The 25,509-nt window shown below is 47.1% G+C and overlaps 1 protein-coding gene across 1 annotated transcript in view; it reads right to left on the bottom strand.

Annotated features, from left to right (window-relative positions):
• Nucleotides 1-25,509, bottom strand: part of LOC8024290 (alpha-catulin) — a 156,554-nt gene that overhangs the window by 37,148 nt on the left and 93,897 nt on the right. Inside the window, exons 2-7 of the mRNA XM_040501509.2 lie at nucleotides 19,436-19,619; nucleotides 17,067-17,239; nucleotides 14,269-14,388; nucleotides 12,434-12,523; nucleotides 6,820-7,065; nucleotides 1,377-1,580 (exon numbers count right to left, since the gene is read on the bottom strand). Of these exons, the coding sequence (XP_040357443.1) occupies nucleotides 1,377-1,580; nucleotides 6,820-7,065; nucleotides 12,434-12,523; nucleotides 14,269-14,388; nucleotides 17,067-17,239; nucleotides 19,436-19,619 (1,017 nt within the window). The remainder of the gene's footprint in view (nucleotides 1-1,376; nucleotides 1,581-6,819; nucleotides 7,066-12,433; nucleotides 12,524-14,268; nucleotides 14,389-17,066; nucleotides 17,240-19,435; nucleotides 19,620-25,509) is intronic.

The following is a 25,509-nucleotide window of genomic DNA, read 5'->3' on the forward strand; positions in this document are numbered from 1 at the left end:
AACCTTTGGCTCTTCCAAGGTCGACACTTTGCCGAACGCTGGTGTACATGCTCTTGGATGCCCGTCAAAATCACAATGGCACTGTCGTCCCAAGCACACCACCCCGAATGCCGATGTCCCTCCGTCTTGACCTCAAGTTTTTGCCAGCCTCATGTCTCAGCGTGTTGGAACTTTGTCTACCGAGCCCTTGGCAACACATTGCACTGGCAAGCTTTTTTTTTTTTTCTTTCAAAGCAAGAAGCCTCATATGTCGCCTTACGTAAAAAGGCATCAGCGTTGTCCCCGAAAGATGGCCATAAAAATATGTCGTCAAGGGCGCGCCACTCAAGGTCAAAGCGGACGAGCCTCAGAAATAAAACACAAAGAAAAGCACAGATTGCAGATGCTTCGTCACGGAAGCTCTGAAGCCTGCGGGGGTGCAGCACCTATGCAGTGGAAGAGCATGATGTCATCGCCGGACTATAATGCTTTTGCATTCCTACACGTAAGCAATCTTAACTGTCTTCGGTCTGTTTTTTTGCAATTCCTTTCAGACTTGTACGCTGGCTATGCGAACCCTTGCTGTCCAGACGCATATATTTTTGTCTATTACCGGAGTGCATGTCCTTCATAATTTGTTTGTTTAAATAGTGTTTTTTTCGTTGCTTTTTTTTGCGTGTTTGCCAATGTTTTTTTATTGCGGGAATTACATCTTAGTATATCTAATCTAAACCTGTAAACTACCTTAAGCGAGTGAAATACTCTTCCATCCGCTTTTCTCTTTATTTATAATTTAATGCATCATATTCTACAACTCAAAGTTGCAATTACCTCAACATTATCAGTTATACGACATCACGCACATGACCCCACGACATCACGTTACACCACAACCCGACACCCAACGTTATGTGCCCTGCCTTGGCGTACAAGCGGACGCATGGATGAATATATTTCTGGGAGTGGGGGTGGGGGGGGGGGTGGGCTCCTGTCATAAAGCATTCTTCGCTTTAACCCTTTAAACGTTTTGGATCAGCCTATAGCTTGTCTATGTCGAGCCATTCTTAAACCGCACGGGACGAGCATAGCTCGTCCCGTGCGGTTCCGTGCTTTCCCCCGCGCGAACGGGGGAAAGCAGACGAGCAGCTCGTCTGCTTTCCCCCGTTCGCGCGCTTGACCCTTTTAGACGACCGAGGCTCGCTTGTGGCTTCATTTGTGGCTACGCCAACAGACGGCAGCACTGACCTTTTCAAAACTTTTGCTCCCATTTTGTTTGTGGCTAGAAGTTTGATTTTGAAGACCACAACTGAACAATGGAGGGTGGGAAATTCAGAAAAACTAATTAATGGGTTTAGTAAACGAAGGAAAAGTCATGCGGAGATAGGGGGGAAGCGCACCAGTCCGACGCCGATCCTGAGCAGCTGGTTGAGCTCGAGCTTGGCCCGGTCGCAGAGCAGCAGGATCTTCTCCCGGTGCTCGTGGGAGGTGTAGGCCGAGTCGGTGAAGTCCTGGGTGCGCTCCACCACGGCCTCCAGGCCGCTCGACAGCCGTTCCCGGCAGCTGGGGCCCACCAGCGTCATGCGCGTCGTCTCCACCAGGTCCTGCTCCCCGGCAATGAAGCGTCACTAACTCGTCCATTCATTTATTCGCAGTACCTTACAGGCTCAAACTCAAACCATAGTATGTTTCATAGGTAGGGTTCCCTGTTTTCAGGGTTTATTAAATGTGTCAGCTTTTATTGCCTTGGTACTTGGTTTTGTCCTCGTACGTCTTTCATTTGGACGAACGCGGTTTGGACTGGTTTGGACCGGACTGGAGTGAACTGGGCTCATGAGGCCGCGGTGCATGGTTCTCGCCGCACTCGTTCGCTTTGTTTGTTCGCCCGTTACGTACGCTTCCCTCTTTAAGTCCGGCGACCAGTTTGCACTTTCCACTTTTCTCTCCCTTCCTCCTCTCCCTCCTTTACCCAGTCCACCATTGCGTTTCCTCCTCCCTTATAATGAGGAGGATCTTCTGCCTTGCGAAATCTCGAGTCTGGTCATCGGCCTTTAAAGGGGCGGTGCAACGATATTCAATTGGAATGTTCTTCACTCTACACGAGCTTACTGGCACTAGTGGGGCTCAAGGATACTCGCACGCAACGCCACTGACCAAGAAACTCTTTTGTTGCGCTGTAATTTCGAGGACAAAACCGGGCGTTTTCATTCAATCTCTCCTTCGCAAAACCTGATGACGTAGCTGGGCGGTAGCAGTACCACCCAGTGACGATATTTGAATGCGGCTCATAGACTGGACCCGAGCATTGCGTGGGCACTGGATTTGGGCTCGTGATAATTTAGAGCTCGAGAAGCATTCGGGTAGTGTCCTGTGTCCAATCGCTGCAATGACGACAACAGCCGAACCATAACAATGTCTGGAACGCAGCGCGTGTCCTGTGCCTTGCCAACCCCAGCGCATGGCTATGATCAACATTCGCGGCATATAATCGGCTCCAGATCACGTGGTCGCTTGTTCTGGCTGTGAGTTGAGGAGGTGAACTCTACTCGTTTTTCTTGATTTTTTTTCTGTTACTTCGATTGCGTGTGGGGAAAAACGAACGGGTATTTCACAGGTCATTAACGTCAGGGATCTGTTCTAAGCGGTATTTGCGCAAAATACAAAAATCGTTGCATCGCCCCTTGAAGGGGTGTCCAAACAGGACACTTTAGAAATCGTGAGGAGACACAACCCCGTCACATGTCGTGCGGCGGTCCACTCCCATTTGTCTTTTTCGCCGGAGGGATTGGTTCCCTCCATCAAAGTCCACTCGTGTTCTTGGGAATGCTCATCGTGGGTCCTGGCAGCCACTTACACGCTGTGTTGGCTGTTGGTCAATCGCTCAAGGCCACCGCTGATGTTCAAGTCTCAAAAACGGGACTTGAACAAGGATACGATCGAGTGCACTGTATAACGGATGGACAGGCAACAGGCGCCCCATTGGCAGGCGGCGTGTGATGTCAAGTCTGATGAGCACCGAGGTCACCGAAAAGCCGCAATGTTTGCCCGGTGCTTTTCAAACAGAAAGCGGACTGCCGGACTTCAACGTCCACGACACATGAGGGAGTTGTCTAGCCTCATGATTTCTGAAGTGTTCCGTTTGGACAGCCCTTTGCAAGAGGGGAAAAGTCTTCTGGCACGCTTCCAATGATGTGCCGCAGGAGCGGAAGAGGGAGGAAGCTGCGGTGCCTGCATTTGAAACTGCCGACACCCGGGAGAGCAGACTGCCTCTAAAAACGCTACAGTGGGCAGACTGTTGCGAGGTCAGAATTCCCATCCTTTGCCGAGTCGGAACCCCCGCGTTAATGCATTTCATTGAGAATCGGCATAGGAATGACAACGATTTCGGTGTCGTTTTTTTATTTTTAGAATTCGGGGGTGTTTATTTGGGGGGTTTGTTTTCTCCCACCGATTCGGTGTTTTTAAACAAATTTTTGGTGATAATAATCCCTGGAGAAGGGGAACAAAGGGGACAAAGGACAAACAAATCTCCAAACACAGCTAGGTGACTGGTGAGCGACCGAAAAAATCTGCCTGGTCCTGGTATTGAACCAAGGAACCTCTCCATTTCCTGTCGATAAAAAAGAAATTGGGGTTTATCGGGGCTTCCGTCCAAGAAAACAAGACATGGGCATGGGATTCCCTAACCTTTAGGGAATACATGTTTGGTCGGAATACTTGGGAAATGTCCCTATATGGATAAGAGAGTGAAACGAGATAAGGTGTGTGGTTTTAAAGAAGAAGCAGCCTTGCAGACAGTTTACAATGGGCCATGTCCAAGTCTCACCAATTGAAAAAATAAAGATAAAAAAAAAAATTGAGACTAGGGACAAGAAATGGGACAACGCAACACCATCTCAAAAATAGATGGTGTCTGAGACGGTGTTGCGTTGCACCGTTTTTGTCCCTAGTCTCGACGGTTTTTTTGTTTTGTTTTTCCTATGATCGTTCACCAGTTCACCTGTGCAGTAACCCTTGTTTCAACAACACAAAATAAAGCTATACAGTTAAAAATTTTCTTTCCATGAAACCTGGGTTTTTCCAATTCAAGAACAGCTACAATTCGGTGTTCTCTGGTTTTTCCCCATTTTAACAAAATGGACTCAAAGGTTAATTTCTGGGGCTTATCGGTATTTACCGAAAACAGGAAACCCTATTTATAAGCAAAACCTTGGTGCTTCGAGACAAATGAGGTCCCTAATTGTTCGTGGGCAAGTCCTTGGTAAGGACACGCGTCGCTCGTACACATATGCAAATGTACACAGTTTTGGTGACATCACGCAGCCCAGGAAAGTAGTTGCTGAGCAGAGCATACCTCGGCAAACCTCACTCATGAGGGCCCTCACTCACCCTCACTCACCCTCATCTTCACAGGTGAGGTGACGGTGAGTGAGTTTCTGAACCAGGAAAATTCATGAGTGTGAGGATGAGTGAGGGCTGTGAGGGCGGTGAGGGCGGTGAGGGCCGTGAGGGCCGTGAGGGCGGTGAGGGTCTTGAGTGCGTGAGGGGCGTGAGGGGCGCGAGGGCGGTGAGTGGCGTGAGGGACATGAGTGCGTGAGTGGTGTGAGGGCGGTGAGTGCGTGAGGGGTGTGAGGGCCATGAGTGCGTGAGGGCAGTGAGTGGCATGAGAGGCGTGAGGGCCGTGAGGGCTGTGAGGGCCGTGAGGGCGGTGAGTGCGTGAGGCCCCCTTCAGATCGAGCATCTTTCTCAGCAATTTTGGTGTTAATGGCGGGTTGTTCTCTAGCTTTCCCTAGATCGACACGAATTGCTGAGATCGGGTCCGGCTCGAAATAAGCAAGCAACTCGGAGCAATTCGAATACGTTTGAAGCGGCTGCATCCAATCAGGGACGCAAAATTTTCACGTGATACATCGTGCCGGTGATGATGACACCGAAAGACTTGCTTCTGGTTTGAAATCGATCGTTTTTTTTGGAAATAAACTGTTTCAGAAAGGTGCATTAGTATTCTTAACGAGGTTTAAATGCATAAAAACACATTTATAAAGCGTAATTCTGTCTAAATAGTGCAAGAAAAATAAAATTTTATGATGACGATGGCAAATTGCAGCAATTAGTTGCTGCGAGTGATACCGGGCGGCCCGTGTTGCTGGTGTTACGACGTAAAGTTTCTGGGCGAAATCGCCCCATCTGAGGCTGGCCTGAGTGGCGTGAGGGCCATCAGTGCGTGAGGGGCGTGAAGGGTGTGAGGGCCGCACGGGCGGTGAGGGGCGTGAGGGCGGTGAGTTGCGTGAGGGCGGTGAGTGGCGTGAGGGCGGTGAGTGGCGTGAGGGCCGTGAGGGCCGTGAGGGCGGCGAGGGCGGTGAGTGGCGTGAGGGCTGTGAGTGCGTGAGGGCGGTGAGGGTGGTGAGGGCGGTGAGGGCCATGAGGGCCGTGAGGGCGGTGAGGGCGGTGAGGGCTGTGAGGGCCGTGAGGGCCGTGACGGCGGTGAGGGCCGTGAGGGCGGTGAGTGGCGTGAGGGCCGTGAGGGCCGTGAGGGCGGTGTGTGCGTGAGGGCCGTGAGGTTCAGTGAGGGTGAGTGAAGGGCTGAAGGTGATTGTGACTGTGAGGGTGAGGGTGATTGAGGGGCTGAAGGTGAGTGTAGCTGTGAGGGTGAGGGTGAGTAAGGGGTTTAAGTGAGTGTGGCTGTGAGGGTGAGGGTGAGTGAGGGCGACCTAAAATGCCGACCTCTGGAGCAGAGTGCCCAAAGAACAGTTCACATTCCCACTTGATGGTTCAAGAGGAAATGTGAACTGTTCTATATGTATACAATGTACAGGAGGAAAGTTAAACTGCCTTGTATGCCGCGGCGTGTCCTCCAAAAAATTTACGGGTTTTTTTCACCCCCAAAATAGATGATACATCGCCAAACGCACGGTTTTCACCCAAACAGAGTGCCAGGGGTCCGAACCGGATGCCAATGCTTCAAAACTAACTGTTACTTTATTCGAAAGTCATAATTGATTTTTTGAAAATTTCAATGGCAAAATGGGGTTAATCTTTCGTCACTGGCGCCGTTCAACTTCATGTATTCGAGAGCTCCGCCGGCCGCCATTTTCCCGCTGAAAATTTAAGAAATCATTTATAACTATTTAATAAGATGACGGTTAGTTATAAAACTTCGGGATCTAGTTTGAAATGCTAAAGCTACAACTGGACGAAAAATGAGCGTTCGGCAACGCATAGTTTATTATTGCATGTTATAAAGATCCTATACTATGTGCAGACGTCTAGCGTACATCTATAGAATACATAACGAAGGACCTGCCCGGCTCGAAATGTTTCTCTGAACTACCTTCGATGCTGTCTCGAACTCCTCAACCACCAAGGGCAGCACTGTTTGAGTATGAAAGCATATGCCATGTACGGACATATTGCCAAGCGTATGGCCAAGAAGGAATGCTACTCCATACTTCTAGAAGATTCGCATTCACTCGAGATATCGAGGATAATAGATAAGGAGGTCAAAATTACTTTGCCGAGTCAGTCTCTCGAGTGTTTGATACTTGAACATTCTAGGCGGAATGTTAGAGATGCCTAGTGCAGTAGATCGGAAGCCCAGCGTGGCCTTGCCGGCTCACTCTCGCACCCTCGCGATAGCCAGCTGTCACGCCGACGCCTCGACGCTCACTGCCGCTCTCTCCAAGCTCGCTCTTTCTTCTGTTTCTGGCACAAGTTCGCCGATAAAACCTTTATTTTTAGTTTTACGACTGTGGATCCTGTTCCACCCGTGACGGTAAACTGTACATCTGTGGCACACATGTCTGCGTGCACTAGCGTATGAGCAGCATGCAAGACCGTGCCCACCTCAAACTTCTTGACGGCGTTGTGGACGGTAGCGCAGCGGTCGAACTCCTCGAGGCGCCAGGAGCCCCTGCGGGCGCCCTTCCGGCGGCACTCGGAGGAGGAGGAGGAGGAGGCCATGGCGGCCAGCTCGGGGATGACCCCGTCCTTGACCACAAAGTGCACCAGGTCCATGGCCCTCCGCATCTGCAGGAACACCGTGTCCCGGTTCTCCCGGGCCGTCTCGCACTCGGGGTGCCTCAGGCAGGCCTGCAAGGGGGGGGAGAAATGAGATATGCACTCAGTCCTGTATTAGGGGGGAAGCTCCTTAGGGTCTAGCCTTGTCCGTCTGTCCGACCGTCTGGCGTCCGTGCTCACATAAAAAGAAAAAATGTTTGCACAGTCGACAGGATTCGAACCTGTGCGGGGAGACCCCAATGGATTTCTAGTCCATCGCCTTAACTACTCGGCCACAACTGCGGAACGAGCAAGGGGGCTCTGAGAGCGTGGTAGTAACTAGAGAGCTGGGGTTTCTGTCATGGATGAAACGTTGCATGTAGCCGCTCAACATCTATACAGGAGAGGGCGCTGCGGTGAAATGCGCATATAATCGCGTTAAACTTTGCATGCATTGGCTCAACGTTTATAGACGAGAAGGCGCCGCAGTCAAATGCTCAAGTGCGTATATAACCATGTTCCATACCACACATTCTCTTTCTGACATGGACCGTTGACTTAAGCGGTGGAGATGTGTTCCCATGGCTTCTAACGGATCCAAGCTGATCCCCTAGAAGAACCACTGGCTCTGCATTTCACCGACCATAATAATAAAGTCAAAACGCAACCCGGAACTCAGCGCTACCTATGAGCAATAAAAAAAAATCAGCACCATCAGCACTACCTATGAACAAAATCAGTATCATCAGCACCACCAGAGCTTCGCCCCAATCAATATCATTCACCACGTGGAGATGCGGTCATTTTTTTACTTGAGCAACGAACTGTTTCCATAAATATTTACATCAACCTTTATTTGCAACATCAACCTTTATTTGTGCACGGAATACACTGTTTATGGGGAAACCGTTTAAATTTGTTCAGAAGACGTTTGACAGCTGTTTTGGGACCAGAAGAACATATTGTCTATTGATTCTCATCACATGGCACGTGTGACACGATGCTGTGCAACATCGACATGCGACACAATGTCACGCTGTTGTGCCACGCGACCTCACGGTGTCAATGATTTTGCCACGCGACATCGAGACTTCACACTGCAACACTGTCACGAAACGTGATCTTGTCATGCAGCGCAGTAGAGTGGCACATTGCCACGGTGTCAGGTGTCACATGATGTCAGTTAGTGTCAGTTTTCCTGCTAAATTTAGCAGGAAAATGCTTTTCGCGTGGCCAATAACATGTGATGTGACCTGAAACGGTATACTATAATTACACACCAATTCAAATTACTCGCTAAGTTTAAAGGGGAAATGGACGGACGGATGGCCAAACAAATTTGTGGGGGTAATGCGGTTTTGTTAAAAAGCATTCCGTGCTTTAAAATGCTGCAAGGGGGTGCTGTTGCATTCTATGTCCCTGTGAACTTCCAATCAAATGGCAGGACAACAATCCGCACCATAATACCACTCCTCACAGAATCCATTAAATATATTCATCACCAACTCTCCCAAGGCTTCGCTAAAGGGAAAGCATTCCTCGGCGAGTTCTAAATGCTCCCGTAGAGCGACTGATCATCACATACGTTGAGTAGCACAGCAGAAGGACCTTTATAAGTATTGAACTAGGTTGTTTCTCTAGCGCTCGAACATTCTAGCAAGTGTGCCGTCACTGATCTCTATTGCTGTAGGCTGAATCGCGAATTGGCGGCCACTGCTTGACACCAGGCAATATATGCAAGTCTATGGGGGAAACTCACAAAAGTAGAAATACTGAAGCTTGTTCGCAGTGCTCGAAGGTGAGTATTTTATGATGTGCTGCGATAATTATACCGGGTGTTTGGATATCGAATCAGTATTTGTCAAGCGTTCGAACGCCCATTAAAAAAATTGCAAAGTCCTTCCACTTCACACGAAGATGGAGGAGCAGCGAAGCTGTTATTTTTACGACGTCTAGGACGATCGCAAGGACGACGCCTAGAGGACGACGCCTAGAGGACGGTGTCTAGGATGACCTCAAGGACGACCTCAAGGACGACGCCTAGGACGACCTCAAATATGACTTCTAGGACGACCTCAAGGATGACGCCTAGGGCGACCTCTCAGACGACCTTAAGGATGACTTTTAGGACGACCTCAAGGACAACTTCTAAGACGACTTCGAGGATGATGCCTATAAAGGATGACCTCTCGGACAATCTCAAGGATGACCTCTAGGACGACCTCGAAGAGGACATCTAGGATGACCTCCAGGACAATGTCTAAGAAGACCTCGAGGACGATGCCTACAGATGATTAAAAGGGATCAGGACCTCACTATCTAATAATGCCAAGGAAGGCTGACTCACACTGGCTGCCCCCTCTTCTTATTCTTATTTATTCATACTTGCCAAGACCAATGGGGAGTTTTCTGTTAACATCCGCGAACACATTTTTTCCAGATCCTAGTGCATAACAGCTTTGCTGTAAAATTAAGCGTGCCAGCTATATAGAGCACCCACGGCTGAGCTGGCAAGCTTGCTTTCATTGTAGAGTAAATAAAGGAACTTGGCCGTCAATAAGACCGTCGTCGAAAGCCCAGAAGTCGATGATTATCGAAAAAGTTCCATGTTCACAGCAGCTTTTGGGAAATGAGCGAATGGACCTTTTTTGAGAAGTGTTCTCCGCACGCGCGAGCGCCCGATGCTAAGCGGCGGAAGTCGGCACGAAAAATCAAGGAAATTCGGAAGGAGGCTGTGGATCCGCGAGTAGAACACGGAATTGAAGCATATATATAATTGTTTATACACAAGAAAAAAAAGTGGACGGAAAGAAGAACACGACGTTTGGGTGAATGCCACGAATGCCCCTTTTTAATGTTGCGTTGGGCACGTGCCACAGCTCAGAGCGCGAAGAAACTGGTAGCGTAGCTCCCATTGTCGATTGGTAGCGCAGGTAGGTCACTTCCTCGATTTTTAGTTTGTGCAGCCACCACCTAGTGCCGTCGGTATGTGGAAAAGGTCCATTCCACGTAGCAAAGCCTTCAAGCTTGTCGTCTGCTAAACCCATGGACTCGTCAAAACCGCCACAGACTACGAGGTTACTCTAGGTAACTCTTGTCTCATTGAGCTGCACTACATTTTTCGCCCAACAGAGTCACTTCTGACCACAAAACATATAATTAAAAGAATTGTAAGGCCTTTCAGTTTTAATGTTTGCGCACAAACTATTTGATAGGCTTCCCGAAAAGAAGCTAAAAAGTTTAATTGTCGACAGAAGCTTAGAAACGGGAAAATTGGCACTTTTTGTCGTTTTTCCCATAGAGTGTCATGTATAGTATTTGGTGGTGTCAAGTAATAGCTGCCGGCAGTGCCACCTGATCCCAGCAAGAAAGGCCTTGATCAGCGATCCAGCCTTCTACAATGCGGACCGCAAGTTCGTCTGCTTCTTGCACATGGGTTGCGATGATGTCAGAATGCCGAGCTCTTATTGGCTGATTGAACAAAATATAGTGGGTACACCTCGAAGGGATCTAGCATTGAGGTCTACCCACTATCCTTTCAATCAAAGCCAATCAAAGCTCGGCGTCGTTCTGACGTCACCGCAACTCCTGCGCAAGAAGTAGATGACTTGCTCAATACAGAGCAACTAGAAGTCACTAGGGAAGCAGTCTGGACTCTGTTTGTAAACGTGAAAAGGGTCTATTAGCGCAGAGATGTTTTGGTGGCACCCTCTCATGATACCTTCCCACAATGTCACAACAGGGATTTGCCCCACCATGGCATCGTAAGTTGTTACCCTGCCCACTCATCATCAGTTGCAAATGACAAGTTCCACGGTGTGTGTAGAAAACACGGGGGAAACTTGGAGTAATTGCAGCGATATATCGACACCATCGAAATTGACAGTCTGACACCACTCTTATTTCCGTCGAGGAAAGCAAAATTAATCCAAATAAAAACATCATAGTGAGAATATGGCCTATCGTGGAATTCAGACCACAGCAGCGCTTTTGGTCACAAATCCCGGCAATAGATGCACTCTAAGTAAACCAACACCATCCCTTTTCCTGCAGCATAAGCATATAACCAATCATCATGATCCATAAGGCCCGCTTCAGACGGAGCAATTTCACCCAGCAATTTGACGTCGCAACACCAGCTACACCGGCCGCCCGCGTTCACACGCAGCAACCGAATTGCTCCGACTTGCCATCGTCATCATTAAATTTGATTCTTCTTTCACTATTTAGACGCTCAGCTACGCACTAAAAACGTGTTCTTATATCTTTGAACGGCGTTGAGAATACTAACTAAATTTTCTGAAACAGTTTATTTCCGAAAATCATCCATTCCAAACCAGAACTAAGTCTTTAGCTGTCACCATCACCACCACAGGGGTGTCATGTGCAAATATCGCGTCTCTGATTGGCTGCAGCCGCTTCAACCGTCTTCGAATTGCTCCGAGTTGCTCGCTTGTTCGAGCCGGACCTGATCTCAGCAATTCGCGTCAATCTAGGGAAAGCTAGGGAACAACCCACCAGCAACCTCAAAATTGCTGGAAAAGTTGCCCCGTCTGAAGCGGGCCTAGGAGTCCACTGCCCAGCAACTTTCGTGATGCCCTCTCATGAAAATGTGACCTGCACAGATTGCCTTTTCGCAGGGAATCATTTTATTGACCTTGTCACTCATTATGGAAGTATAGCGCGATGACTGGGTGCATTGGTGCTCTGCGGGAAGTGTATAGACGCATTGGCATTGTTCGTAAATAAGGGCATTTATGACTCCAGTAAACACGGTAGTATGTCTGAAGTGGAAACGTGCGATGCGGGAAGTCAGCGCTTGGCTGTAGCAAACTAAAATATTTCCCTCACCTATTTGGTTTACTCGTTCCACCTTCGTAAGACTTCAAACGCTATATATTTCCACACATAAAAAAAATACTTTGAATGGTGAAATATTTTGTCGATTTAGTTTTCTACATTGCCACAAATATTAGATACTCTAGTAAAAACAATTGGCAGCTGTATTTTCATTTATTGATCAAACTTACATATGCACGATTGAAATGCATAAAAAACACCGGCTTTTATTTAGTACATTCCGTTACCGACAGACTTTGATGAATCATGTGACCTGACGTCACACGATGTGGTCACGTGACATTAGTGTCACGTAACACAACTGACACGATGTGACATGGCCACATGACATGGCATCTAGTTATACCCTCACTTGGCACCCAATGTCAGATCCAGTAACATTGTTGACATTGTGATGTAACGTGACACCACGACTTTGCACTGCGAGGACCTGAGGTCAGGTGACACCAGATCACGTGACATGCTAAGCACACCATGAATAGATACAAAATCTGAGTTGGCTTCCATTAGAGCGCAATTCTGCATTAATATTGATCTGTCACCTGGCTTTACAATTTTACAGAAAGCTCTACGAAGCCAAAGGGCGGATGCAGAAGGCTACCTTTGATGCTGTGAGCAGCATCATTGTAGACCTCTCCAGGACCATCCTCGCAGATGCCATCTGGGCTCTCCGTTTGTCATCCTTCATGTCCTGCAACCAGAGATCGACCACACCCACGTCAGACGGTTAAAAACTCAGGAGCAGATATAGGAGGGGGGGGAGGGGGCAATTGCTCTCCCTATGCCCCCGAAGGTCAACTTTAGTTTAATAAAAAAAATTTATAATAAAGTCGCCCCTTCCGGAACTTTGAACTCCTCTAATAGAGGAGTTTTTGAGCGTTTAGTTGATGTCTCTGAAGCATTCTAAAACATCCAGGTATTCTGCAAAATAATTTGCCTACATGCAAGCCAAAAGAAGGTTATGTTCATTGTCTTTTGACCTAGTAATGTCCTAGACCTAGCCAAGTGTGACCACCCAGGAAAAATTGGTTTATTACATCTTGCTGCAATGAAACATCGTAGTTGCAGCATTTGACAAAGAAAGGCCCTCCTGCTCCCACTCATTAAATTAAGGCATGACAATTTTTTTTTAGTGCCGGGCAGAAACGTTTACTGTAAAGTAGTCATTTCTTCAAAACTGAAAGAGAGGAGGAATACAATAAGCTTGTATCTGTCTAGCACACAGTCGCCCTAGACGTGAGAAAAGTATCGGAACAGAAATTACAAGGTGTGATCTGGAGTGTCTTAGAGGGCCTACCTTTTTTTAGAAGGTAAAAGTGAGCAAGTAGGCCAAAGATATCTCTCCGTGAATGAGAGAGGAGGTGCAAAAAGGTGAGGGAGAGTGATCCTGTGTGCCATAAAGCACACGGGATTACTCTCCCTCACGAGTGCATAACAAACAATATGTTGGCCGTGGGTTACTTCATCTCTGCTCACTGTAACCTGTCTGGTAGTTGCTAGCTGAGAAAAACAACATGCCCTTCGAGGCTCAAGTCATTTTCTCTCGCATTCCTCGACGGCCAAGTCCTCGTTCCTAAATAACTGGTAGGTTTCCAACTACACCATAGAAAAGGCAAGGAAGTTACCTGCTACGGCTAGCAGACGCCGCCGCCTAAGAGCACTACACATTTTCCTCCAATCGGAGTGAGGCACCGTGATGCCACAGTAACTTCTGTCAAGGAGCAGATTCGAGTCTCCATAAATAAGCTGTGCTTCAGAGTAACGACACATTAGCCATCTTGTTGCTTACAGCTCATTGTTACCTGTTGTGCAAAGCGTTATCTGAAATCGCAGGAGATGCTTTTCCGTCCTCTAGAAATGCTAAAACGGTTTAACCACTCATTCACACTGGAAGCGGATCCGCGTTTGCAAAGCGGTTGCGAACGCAGTTGTATAAATATCCAGTACAATTGCACGCACACTCAATGTCATCGAGTGCGCATGCAATTGTACTGGATCTTCATACAACCGCGTTCGCAACCGCTTTGCAAACGCGGATCCGCTTCCAGTGTGAATGAGCGGTAAGACAGGGCAAACCGATACCGTATCTAGAGCTCAAGAAGTTGCATTTTCGGATTGCAACTACAGCCAATTGTGTCCACTCTGCACTAAGCGTAAAAATGGCAACGTTCACAAGATAATTGGGGAAAGAAGTTCTGATACTCTAGGCATATCTTTTGCAGTGGCTCTAGAGCAGACAAACTTGCTCGCTGCATTCAAATGAGTCCTCGCGAGCTTCGTGTTTTTGCACATCCTCAACACTCGAACGTCTGAACCATGCAAACTCGATACTCAAAAGCTGTTTGCTTAAGATGTCTTTCGAGCGATACTCTCTCCCAAGCGGGAAGGGCCAGTACTATCTATTTACATGCGGTGGCCACCGTGGGTCCCACTCACGTTTTGCCTGTCTCCCGTGAGGTGAGCCAGCTCAACCATTTCGGTGCCGAACTGGCTGAATGCCTTCACAAACTCCGTGAAGTTAGCAACATTCTCAAGGCGGTTCAAGCTTATGGATACCTGCAAAGAGAGAAACCACACATACCGGATTAAGTGACGTTTTGGCGAGTGGTTCTAGGCGCCAATTATCGGACGTCAGTAACTGCGTCTGGTGAACCATCCTTTCCCACGAAAAAGGGTGGTCAGGCCCTTCAGTGTGGCTACAGGCAAGGTTTGTGACTATAATTGGAGATCTTAAAAATGGACAGCATAAAAAAGACTTCCTGCCACTGTAAGTGCGAGCAAAGGAGACGCTATGAGAGCAAATGCAGCACTTTGAGAGGGCCTGCTATGCACGCGTGCTCGTCAAGCGAAAACATTGTTCAAAGGAGCATAGTACTCGTGCTTGTAACATTGGTTTGGTTCACACTTACGGTGAATTGGAGTGTAGCCACAAAAAAACCTAAAGCCAAATGACAGATAAAATGACAGTCGTTCAACGTCTCCGACCTAGAAACCCCGTCATCTTCCACCCAGTAAACTCTTCCACCACGAGTGATAACGACTGCCGTAGGCGGGAAAAATTATTCGAGAAACACAGTCCTAAAGGCAGAACTAGGGAATCTGTATGCAAGACATATATACAATATAATGTTAAAAATATATTTACCTAATGCTCGCGCATTTGAACAGAAGGCATTTCAATACTATATTAACATTTACAGGTGACTGCAGTAGGTCACACCACCAGTCCTCTATTCTCACTAATCCTTGCCCCTGCACAGTATCCGGTCGCAGGCACTTCGGACCTATCTCCGGTAACGCTTTCAGTGCCACCTTTGAAATGCCGCAAAAATCACAGAGCCCCTTGAACTGCTTAGTGAGACTTTGAGGGAAGCACAGTTGTCCGCACTTCAGCAGAAACGTAAGAAAGATGGCGGACTTTTTTCTCTAGACCAGGTGTTCTCAAATGGGGGTCCGCGGCCACTTTGGGGTCTGCAAAGGCATTCTGGGGGTCCGCAAAGCCCTGCCTCATCGATCAAACCCGGCATTAGAAGTATTTTTTCTTTTCTTTTCTTTTTTTTAATTGAGAAGAAACATTTTAATTTTTGGGAGAGTTTTCTGGTGTGTATGTCAATGAGAGAAGTATGCTTCACACTAACCCTTAGTTATATCCATTTAATAAATCATTATCATAATTAACCTATACCTTTCCTGCCGCCGACCCACAAGGTGTCCGCAAAACATCAATGGTTGAGAACCACTGGTCTATAGACTATGGTGCCTGGAGCGCGTCTCCGACTGGTAAGTTTACAGCGTCCTCCAAGGTGGTCCTTCAGTTTCCGTCCGATGAAGTCGTATAAAGTATAAATTTCACACTGTTGCCCGCTGAGATCCTGGCAGTGGCATGGCGGCAGAGATGGATGTTGCAGATGCCTCTACCGCAGGTCACCCTGCAGCCAGACAATCGACGGAAACCAAAGCAGACAACGAGACGGGACGCCGCGATAACAGCGACCCTTGGAACCTCTCGCCATATCTGCCAATACGACCAACTGCCAGGGTTGCGACCTCCGACAGCCTGACACCCCGCTCCGCCCCGTGGAGCTGTATATGTAGAGATTTCGGTCATTAATCGGTAAGAATAGGGCGAAAATAAGAGGATGTCATTGTCTGAAATCGTTTCAATGGCCTCGGGCCATTGAAACGATAGAGAGCGCCTGCGACCAACCACTATCCACGAATTTTCCCCTAGTGGAGGAAATAAGCTTAACTTATATCTGCCAATGACAATTTGTAGCTAAGGATGTATTCTATTCTATTTCAGCACACAAGAGTCGAAATCTGCGACTCTTCGTAACTAGAAGGGGGCATGCACGTGACGTTGTCGTCATGGCGACATTCAGAATGCACAAAATTTTGAGTGCACTTCTACAGAGGAAGAGAGTCTCGAAGAGATAATTCATACTCTGTGTCTCCTATCGGTGGTCACAGTCCTTTTGTGTTTCAGTGGAAAGAGTTTTTTTGTTTCTTGCAAGTTTGCATGGGTTCTTGAAGGCTATATAAACACCAAATTCAGCTGTGTTTGAGATCTGTGTTTGTCTGTCCTTTTCTTTTCCCTGTCTCTGGGTGTTTTTACTACGTTCAACTACCAACAGCTCGTCTGCGCCATAATTTTCTGTTCATAAATCTTTTTTTTTTATTGCAATCGCAACCATGGCCACACGACTGAGTGAACGGTAAATTCTGCAGACATCAGCTAAGCGGGAGTTTTGACCCTAACCCCAAGCGCGCACCCCATGTTCGCAGTTTCGCCCCCTGTTTCAGGAAACTTTTCTCGTCAACGTCACTTTTTCTGGCCCAGTAAATGCACTCAGTACCTTGAAACTCCCTATTTCCCTCAATCTCGTAGAATTATCCATTCATGTTCTTTCGGCCTCATCCAGAAACAAAAATATCTGCACAGTAGAATGCGCTTCCTTGAAGGTCAAGGGTGGAATACGCGGCACTGGGGGTGGTGCCGCATTTCCCGCACCACCCCAGCTCCCGCCAGCCCCTTCCACTGACCAAACGCTCTCAAAGTACGACTCTGCCGTTCCGGCTCCTGTGGCGCCGTCTGTTGGCACTTTGGAACTACTTTGGAGTCTCGACGTGAGGGAGGAATAGGTCGGTAAGTGTGCCAGAGGATGACATTTTCTGGGCACCGTACACTATGCTCGTTGCACGAACCGTACAGACGACGCGGGTGTCTGGCGTACCCTGTCTTTTGCGCTGAGAAGCTGCTTGACCACGACGGTGTCTGCCAGAAGGAGCACGCGGGTGACGGAGGCTAGGAGGACCTTGGCCGCCCGGGCCATGGCGCCCCGGTCGCTCCCCCCGGCCTCGGTCCCCTCTTCGATGCGCACGTCGCACAGCTGCTCTATCGTCGTGCCTGATCGCAGAAGAAAAAGAAAAGATCAAACGCATCTTAATCCTGCGGATAAAAAGGTGCAGAACGCGGTGCATGCTTCGAGCTGTGCCGGGTGTTGTTTACGAAGTTTTCCGAGCTCAGAAGCCCCACAAGAATCTGCTAAATTCACCTGGTGTATAATTTAGTAATTAAGGAAATTGAATTGGTGTATAATTTTCGCATTAAGTTTAGTGGGACACAAGTCCGTTAGATTTAGCGTGCTGCACTTTAGCATAACACTTCTGCGTTAAACCTTTGTGGCATTCGTTTTATGCAACTCTAGCCCAATACAAACTTACGCATTCTACATCATTTCCTTCTTTCAGATGTATCCTAGCTCTCCTGAAAGTTTATGCACCCCTCATCTGAGCGGTAGTCTAAGAAGCTATGTATCTTTCTTTCCCTCCTATGGTACAATTGTAGGTTAGAAGAGGAGGCAACGAAAAGGAGTTTTTTCTTCGCATAAACCCGAGGTATAAAAGGTCATTTATTGTGTTATACAAGACACTGTTTCTTGAGTGGATCATTTGTGGCACATTTAATTGAGCATCTCAGTATTCTCACAATTAATGACAGCCGAAGACTCTGAGATAGATTAGAATAGTTTTAGTAGCTGAGCAGGAATCAAATATCAGTACCATTTCAATCACCCTCAGTCTTTTAATGTCATTCGATGCAATAAAACTGCATATTGCCTAAAGTTTAAGCTGAATGTGGATTAAATACCAAAACTATTTGATTAACCTTCAAGCACGCCTTCGAATTATCTCAATTCTCACATTCAATGGCAGTTAAACACGAGATAAATCAGAATAGTTTTAGTACGTGAATATGAATCAAATACTGATCATACTAGTACTTTAATCGCCCTCAGGTTTTTTTTTACTTTCATTCAATGCAAAAAAACTTCCAAATGCCTAAAATTTGATCTGCAAATCAAATACAAAGACTATTCAATTCACCTCCATGCACACTTTCTGCTTCACTCAATTCTAAGATTTGCCATTTGGCAATTCAAAGATAGCCAAAGGTTTGAAGGATGACTGGAATAGTCTTGGCATATTTGAGGATGGATTGGAATTTTGGTTGGGAGCTTAATAGCCTCACTCCCTGACTGCCATTCAATGCCTGATTCAATATCTTTTTTAATGCCCTCGATCACTCCCTGACTGCCATCAATGCACGAACACTGCTAAATGCCTAGGGTTTTAACTGAATTAGAATCAAAACCAACTTGGGGGACGCTTAAGCTTTGCCTTTAAGAGTGGAAGGCGATAGCGTCATCGGGCCTTGTTCGCAAAGACTTGTCATATAAACTTGTGCTTGTTGCCAAGCTGTTCAAGTGTGTGTGCGTGGCCTAGTTGGCAGCCTCACGTCTTACGTGACGTCACCGCCATTACATCACGTGTGACGTTACACATGAGCGTTGTGGGTGGTGTGAAATTCCTGTGCAAGGTCATGTAGCGTGATATCACACGTGTCTGTGATGTCATGACTCTATTGACCAATCAGGAGTTTCCAGTCCCACCGACACCGACGCCGGACTTTCTGCGACACGAGCCACTTAACGCTGTCGCGTTAAAATATTGGAATAATCCTCACTCTCTAAAGCGCCATTCACACATATGCAACCGAGTTAGACCGAGAAAGACCAGTCCAGTTTTTAAGCCTTTGCAACGTCTTAGGACCAGCTCCGCTGCAGCGAATCTGGTCCTTAAACGTTGCAAGAGGCTTAAAAACCGGTCTAGTCTTTCTCGGTCTTAGACGGTTGCACATATGTGAACGGCGCTTGACCGTCATTCAATTCATCAACACTGCTAAGTGCCCAACTAAAATTATTATCATCCTTACCTTTGACAGTCATTTAATGTATGAACACTGCAAAGTGCCTAGGCGGAACTGAATATGAATCAAAACCAAAATATTTAGTCATCCTCAGTATATATGACAGCCATTCAGCATATGAAGACTGCTAGGTGTCCAGGGTTTGAACTGAACATAAATCAAAAGAGGTATTTGACTGTAATTCAATGCATACAGACCATCAAGTGCCTAGGGTTTGAACTAAATATGAATCGAATACCAAAACTATTTAATCCATCTACACACACACTCTTCCTCGTCCGTGCCCCATTCAAATGCCATATGCCTTTGTCCTTCATTGGGAGTCGTGCCCACCTGCTGCCCTGGCACTGCGGCAGGCGTCGTACATGTCCAGCTTGATCTCGATGTTGTCGTCTGCAATGGCCTCGCCCACGGAGACGAAGCGCTCGACGGCCAGGTTCACCGCCTGGCCCACACGGGCACGCACCGCCTGCTCGCTGCGAAGCGCTTTGTCCTTGGCACTCACCAGGGTGCTGATCTGCAATGCCGCCAGTAGTACCATTAGCATTAAGAGGCTTAACCTCAATATGCTTTGCACTCCCCCCAAAAGCTTTACAGGGTTTTATTTTAGCCGCAAAAATAAATGATGCATCGCCAAACACTAGCAGTCCAAACCGGATGGCAAAATTTCGGAACTAACTCTGTCTTATTCGAAAGTTATAAGTGACTTTCTGAAGCTTTAAATGGGAAAACGGGGCCCCTTCTTGGTAACTGGCGCCATTCAGTTCCATATGTATTTGAGGGCTCCGTCTGCTGCCGTTTTCCCATTACAAATGTCAGAAAATCACTTATAACTTTTGAATAAGTTAACAGCTAAGTTCTGAAACTTTGGCATCTGGTTTGAAACATTAGCGCTACATTTGGGCAGAGGCTGAACGTTCAGCAAAGCGTCATTTATTTTTGCAGTAAATCAAAAAAAAATTTGTTAATTTTGTTTTTGGGACACTCTCTTATAGGGTGTCCACGGTGGATGCTGGCACAGTAAGACGAGCTGGAAACATCGTTGCCTGCACATAGAAAGCTCAACCTTTCACCAAATGTGCATTGAGATGGTGCATTTTACCTGGTGAAATTTCAAGGCATAGCCCCCTCCATTCAAAACAGGGGACCTACAAGCTTGCCAGGGTCAACGGCAGACGTGTTTGCAGACGGTCGAGTTAGAAATGGCTACAACTTGTCACGCTATCTCCTGATAAGCGCAGCGAGCAGTCAATAATTGGCTTATCTTAACACACTGGTGTCCTGACATCCACATCAATTGATAGCATCATCCTGAACGAATCTATTTATTTATTTATTCAACAATACAGCCAGCGGCCTGCATTCAAGGCAAAGGTGAACACTGCTTCACTTACTGCACAGGTAAACAACACAAACTAGAGTAACTGTAAATACAAAAAGAAGTTTTAACAACCTTACGTAAACGGCACTAAATACAACGCATCCCCTGATATGAATGGCTAATGTGGAGAAAATACAACAAATGGATAAACAACACCTGGGGCATCGGAAACGTTCGAAAGATGGGGGTATAACGGGAGGGGAAGATTTTCTCCCCCATCCTTTGCATTGTTCAATAGAAATATATTACATATCTGGCTGGCAAAAGAAATGTTTGCTCCCCCCCCCCTTCCCCCAAACACACACAGATATCTAGAGGTCAAATATTTAGACACCCGTTTCACTTCAGACACCTGTTTTATCACTAAACAACCTGTGATATAATTGGTTGCAAAATACATTAAGGCAAATATTAAGGTTTTTTTAGAGCGCAGCTCATAAAGGCGCCCGTTTCCGGCTTCAGCGGCGTCGCCGCCGGGGTAACTGCATGTTGCATTATGGAATGTTTCTCATAATGACATTGAACGTCGCGTCACGTGTGACATCGTAAGGGCAAAATTTTCCCGCTAATTTTAGCGGGGAAAGTTTATCCTCGTGACGTCACACGTGACGTCACGAGAATAAAATTCTCGTCTTTTCCCGTTGTATTTTCTTTTTTGCGCATCGTGGTGTATGTATTTTTCCGAGGACATTGAGAAAATATTGTACCACATTTGAAACGAAAAAAAAAAAAAAAAATTTTTGTTGGATACGCACGCGACAGGACGAATGCGACTGGAATTATTTAATATTACAATAAGTTTTGACAGCGCCGCCCGCTCAGCCGCGTGTCAAACGACCAAGCGCTTAGCGGTCGAAAATAATTTACAACCGAAGATAGCCGAAAGGCATACATATTTCACGCGCACAAATAATGTAATTACCGACAAACAGGTCTGGGATATATAACTGAGCAAGTGCTAGCATTCGAACAATATATTGTACGTACTGCAGCGTTCCCAAAATGATTTATTTGAGAAATATCTCAAATAACACAGCGCTACAGACAGATTGGACGAATTCAAGATGACTTCGTTTTGGGGAGAGCTTCCTTTCTTCACACCATCACCAAGGCAAATGAACGAACGTGACTAACCCGTTCCCCACGCCAACCCGAACAACTATTTTTGGTTATGACTGAGAATGACTCTACACGGATTATCTCTGGGAGATGGGGAACAGTTGTCATTGTTCGTAAAATCAAGTAGAGGGCCATTCAATGTCATTTCCCTCCCTCGTTTCCCGTGAATGTCGAGCAGAAACGCTTGAATGGCAGGCACTTACCAGCCCCAGCCCTTTTTTTCGCAGAAAAAGATAACACGAAAAGGGTACGCAGCACACAGGGATGGGTAGTATTTCAAATACAAGTACTATTTGAAATACGTATTTCAAATACTTTGTGTATTTTGCATTTATATTTAATTACAACTTGGGTAATGTATTTTACATGTGTATTTAAATACTAAAACGTGGATATTTCAAATACAATTGTAATTAAATATAATTTTGTGGGCGAAAATACATCCCTCAAATTTATTGTCACGATAATTCTTGTTTTTATGCATGTGGTTGTAAGATATAGTCTCCATCCTCTATTCGGCCATGGGGCTTTTTTCTTTTTCTCCTCCGGCTTTATTTTAAAGGTACTGTCCAGAGCAGGAAGAAGACTATGTTCTGCGCCGAATGCAGTGTCTCTCAATCAAGCACAAGCGTTCAGTGACTTCGTGATTACGTTGCTGGTCCAGGCCAAGAGTAGTGACGAAATCGACATTCACAGGCAGACTCGCTAAATAAGTGCCTGTGACAACTTGTGATGCTTTCCAGCCTGATTTCCATCCATATTTTTGCCTGGAACATTCTAAATGCAAAGGTCGTCCAGATTTTCGTAACTGGTGCGAGTTGCAACAATAAACAATTCTCTAGCTAGTGCTGCACGTCTTGGTCGTCTCGGTTCTTTGCTGGTCTATACCAGGGGTGGCCAGGCTGACCCGGCCTAAGAGCCGCAAATAAAACCACGAAACTTCCAAGAGCCGGGGGGGGGGGGGGGGGGGGGGAAGGGGGGGGCAAGCTTTTGTCCAGAGCAATATGCGAAACTTGAACTACTTTCAATCTATCCAAATCAAAAGCAGTCCAACTATACGTAAGGTAGCAGTAGCACAATACTACTAAACCACAAGCTGTCTTTCGATTTAAAACGTGTTCCATTTCTCTTTTTGGGTAAGTGCTCGTGAGACTGGGAGGGAGGCGTGGGAGTGTGTGTGTGTGTGGGGGGGGCGGGGGGGGGGGGGGGGTAGGGGAGGGAGCCACGAGCCACACTTTATCACACAAAGAGCCGCATGCGGCTCGCGAGCCGCAGCTTGGCCACCCCTGGTCTATACCAAAATGTAACCGACAAAAAAAGCTGCTTGAAGCTCTCTACTTTTTTTACCTATGCGGAGGGCAAGTTCGTCTGCTTCGTGCGCAGGGGGTAGCGGTGACGTCAAAACGCCGAGCTCTGATTGGCTGATCGCGACCCCCTATCCGAGCGTCGTCTGCTCCTTTGCAACGTCGTCTGCTCGCAACGTCGTCTGCGTCTGTCTTGCCTTTCCTGCGACTTTCGGAAGTGCAGAGGCCAGATTCACGAAACGATCTTACGCCAAAAATGTGCGTAAGACAAAACTTAAGAACAAATTCGTAATCACGAAACGAAATTTTCGTAAGTTTTGCGCAGGTTACGACGAAATCCTACGACAGCTCCGAAGCTGTCTTACGAACTTCTTACGATCAAATCAGCATGGCCGACAACGTCGCGGTCGCGACGACCCACGGACGTTTATTTTTCTACGTGCGCTTCTGACGCGTCCCGACTTCAAGCAGCAAGAAAAAAAGTAAAAAGTACTTGAAACAGACCACGACGAACAAGAACGCTGGATCCGCAAGCACCCGGGAAAAGCTCCAACGGCCACGATTCCACCGAACGCGACCAAACGAGCTGGGCAGTTAGGCCTAGCAGGCACTCCGCGACTCGGCGACCGTCTGCCCACGACCGGTTGGCGTGCTGAATGGAATATGCACGCTCGACCCTTGTGAACCCTTCCCGTATTATACTTTGATCGCTGACCTCAATTTTAGATTAAGAGGTCAATTTCTTCCTCTTGTTATCTCCTTGTTTCCCCAGGCAACGGTGACTCTCGCCGGTGGAAAAGCGGTGAATCTCCGACAGACGCCGGAAAGGTAAAGCAGCCATCGCTTTGACTAGCAGACGTAAAGCAGACGACGTTAACTGCGCCAACCCGCCGACGCCGTTAAAGAGGGAGGGGTCTCGCCGCACACGAAAGGAGGGAAAAAGTATTTGGGAGGGAACTTGCGGACACTAACACGCTCACTCTCGCTTCTTAGCAAACAAACCTCGGCGCCTTGGGACACCTCGCCAGTGAGTCCTTTGACTTCCCTCCTTGATGCGCGTCTGCTAGTTGTTAGACAAAAACAACGTACCGCTCGAGTTATTTCGTCTGCCCTCTCTTAGAGACGAAGTCGAGTTCGCTCCGAAAGTCATAGGAAAGGTAAGACAGACGCAGACGACGTTGCGAGCAGACGACGTTGCAAAGGAGCAGACGACGTTGCAAAGGAGCAGACGACGTTGCAAAGGAGCAGACGACGCTCTGATAGGGGGTCGCGATCAGCCAATCAGGGTTCGGCGTCCTGACGTCACCGCTACTTCCTTTCTCATGCGCAGAAGACGAAAATGAGCCCACTTGCGAGGCGTATTACGTCCAAGCTGATTACATTTTTTGTGATTATATTTCTGTTACATTACTAGAGCCTCGTACACTAACTCCGGAGTTTGCAATGCAAAAAATTAAAATGAGATACCCAGAAACCCGTTGAAGGTGCCCTGAAGTCGCTGACGCAAATTTTGAGGAATGTATTTTGAAAAGTATTTGGAAGAGACCAAATACATTTGGTTGTATTTGTATCTTGTACTTAAATGCTTTTTTGGAAATGTAATTAGATTTGTAATTAAATACATTTTTGAGAAAGTATTTTGTATTTGTATTTCGATACATATTTGCATGTATTCTGCCCATCCCTGGCAGCACACATAAAAAAAATTTAGTGGATACTTTCAAGAGAGACCGGAAAACTTTGAATGCAACAAAACATAGGTGGAGAATCGCGCGGGGCAGGTTTCCACAGTCCAAGAGAGTGGCGGAAAATTTCTAGCTGATAGGGGGCGCAAAAGTCGCACCAGCTGCATCATCATCAGCAACATGACGGCGGCCCAAAAACATTTTTTTTTTTTTTTAAGGTGCATACTTTATTTAGTTGCAGCTTGGCAGACAGCAAAGGCTAAGGTTCCAATTAGCCAGCCAGCGTGTCGTGTCGGAAGAGACAAGTGTTTATACACGAACTCATCTCTGTGACATCACGGCGCGGTGGTGGCGCGTCGGTCGCACTTCCGGTCTGGGGCTGTGGGCAGCCCCATGCCAGACGTGTATTCCTGCGTTGTTTTGGAAGGAACCAGACAAAAACCTGCCTTCTCGTAAAACGCCGCGACTGGGGCCGTACCAAAAAAAGTGTCGAGAAAAGTTTGAAGGTCAGTTTTCACGTGTTCGGTTCGTCCGAGGATCTGGAATCTGGATATGTGCCGTGAAAAGGGAAAAGCAGACGCCGTCGGACAACGATTGCTTGGGCGGGAAGCACTTTAAATTGAATTCACGGATACTTCTGGTCATCAGATTTATTTGTTTTGTTCCAACATGAACGCCAGACAACTGTCAAGTTGTGCGGACCACCTGTGGACTACGTTCAGTGCGTCTTCAATTCAAACGGCCGCCTGATTGTTCGAATTGTCGTCTGCTCTTTCAAACGTTTCTGCTTGTCGTCTGCTCTCTTAGACAACGCCGGTCCGTAAACCAAATGTTGGCCCGGTACTTGCGATAAGAAGTGAGTGCAGGCCTCAAAAGACTTAAATTTGAAGGTTGGTAAGCAGGCTTGACGTAAACAGT

This window comes from Ixodes scapularis, unplaced genomic scaffold (genome assembly GCF_016920785.2).
Source record: "Ixodes scapularis isolate PalLabHiFi unplaced genomic scaffold, ASM1692078v2 PGA_scaffold11__112_contigs__length_91849675, whole genome shotgun sequence".
Lineage (NCBI taxonomy): Eukaryota > Metazoa > Arthropoda > Arachnida > Ixodida > Ixodidae > Ixodes > Ixodes scapularis.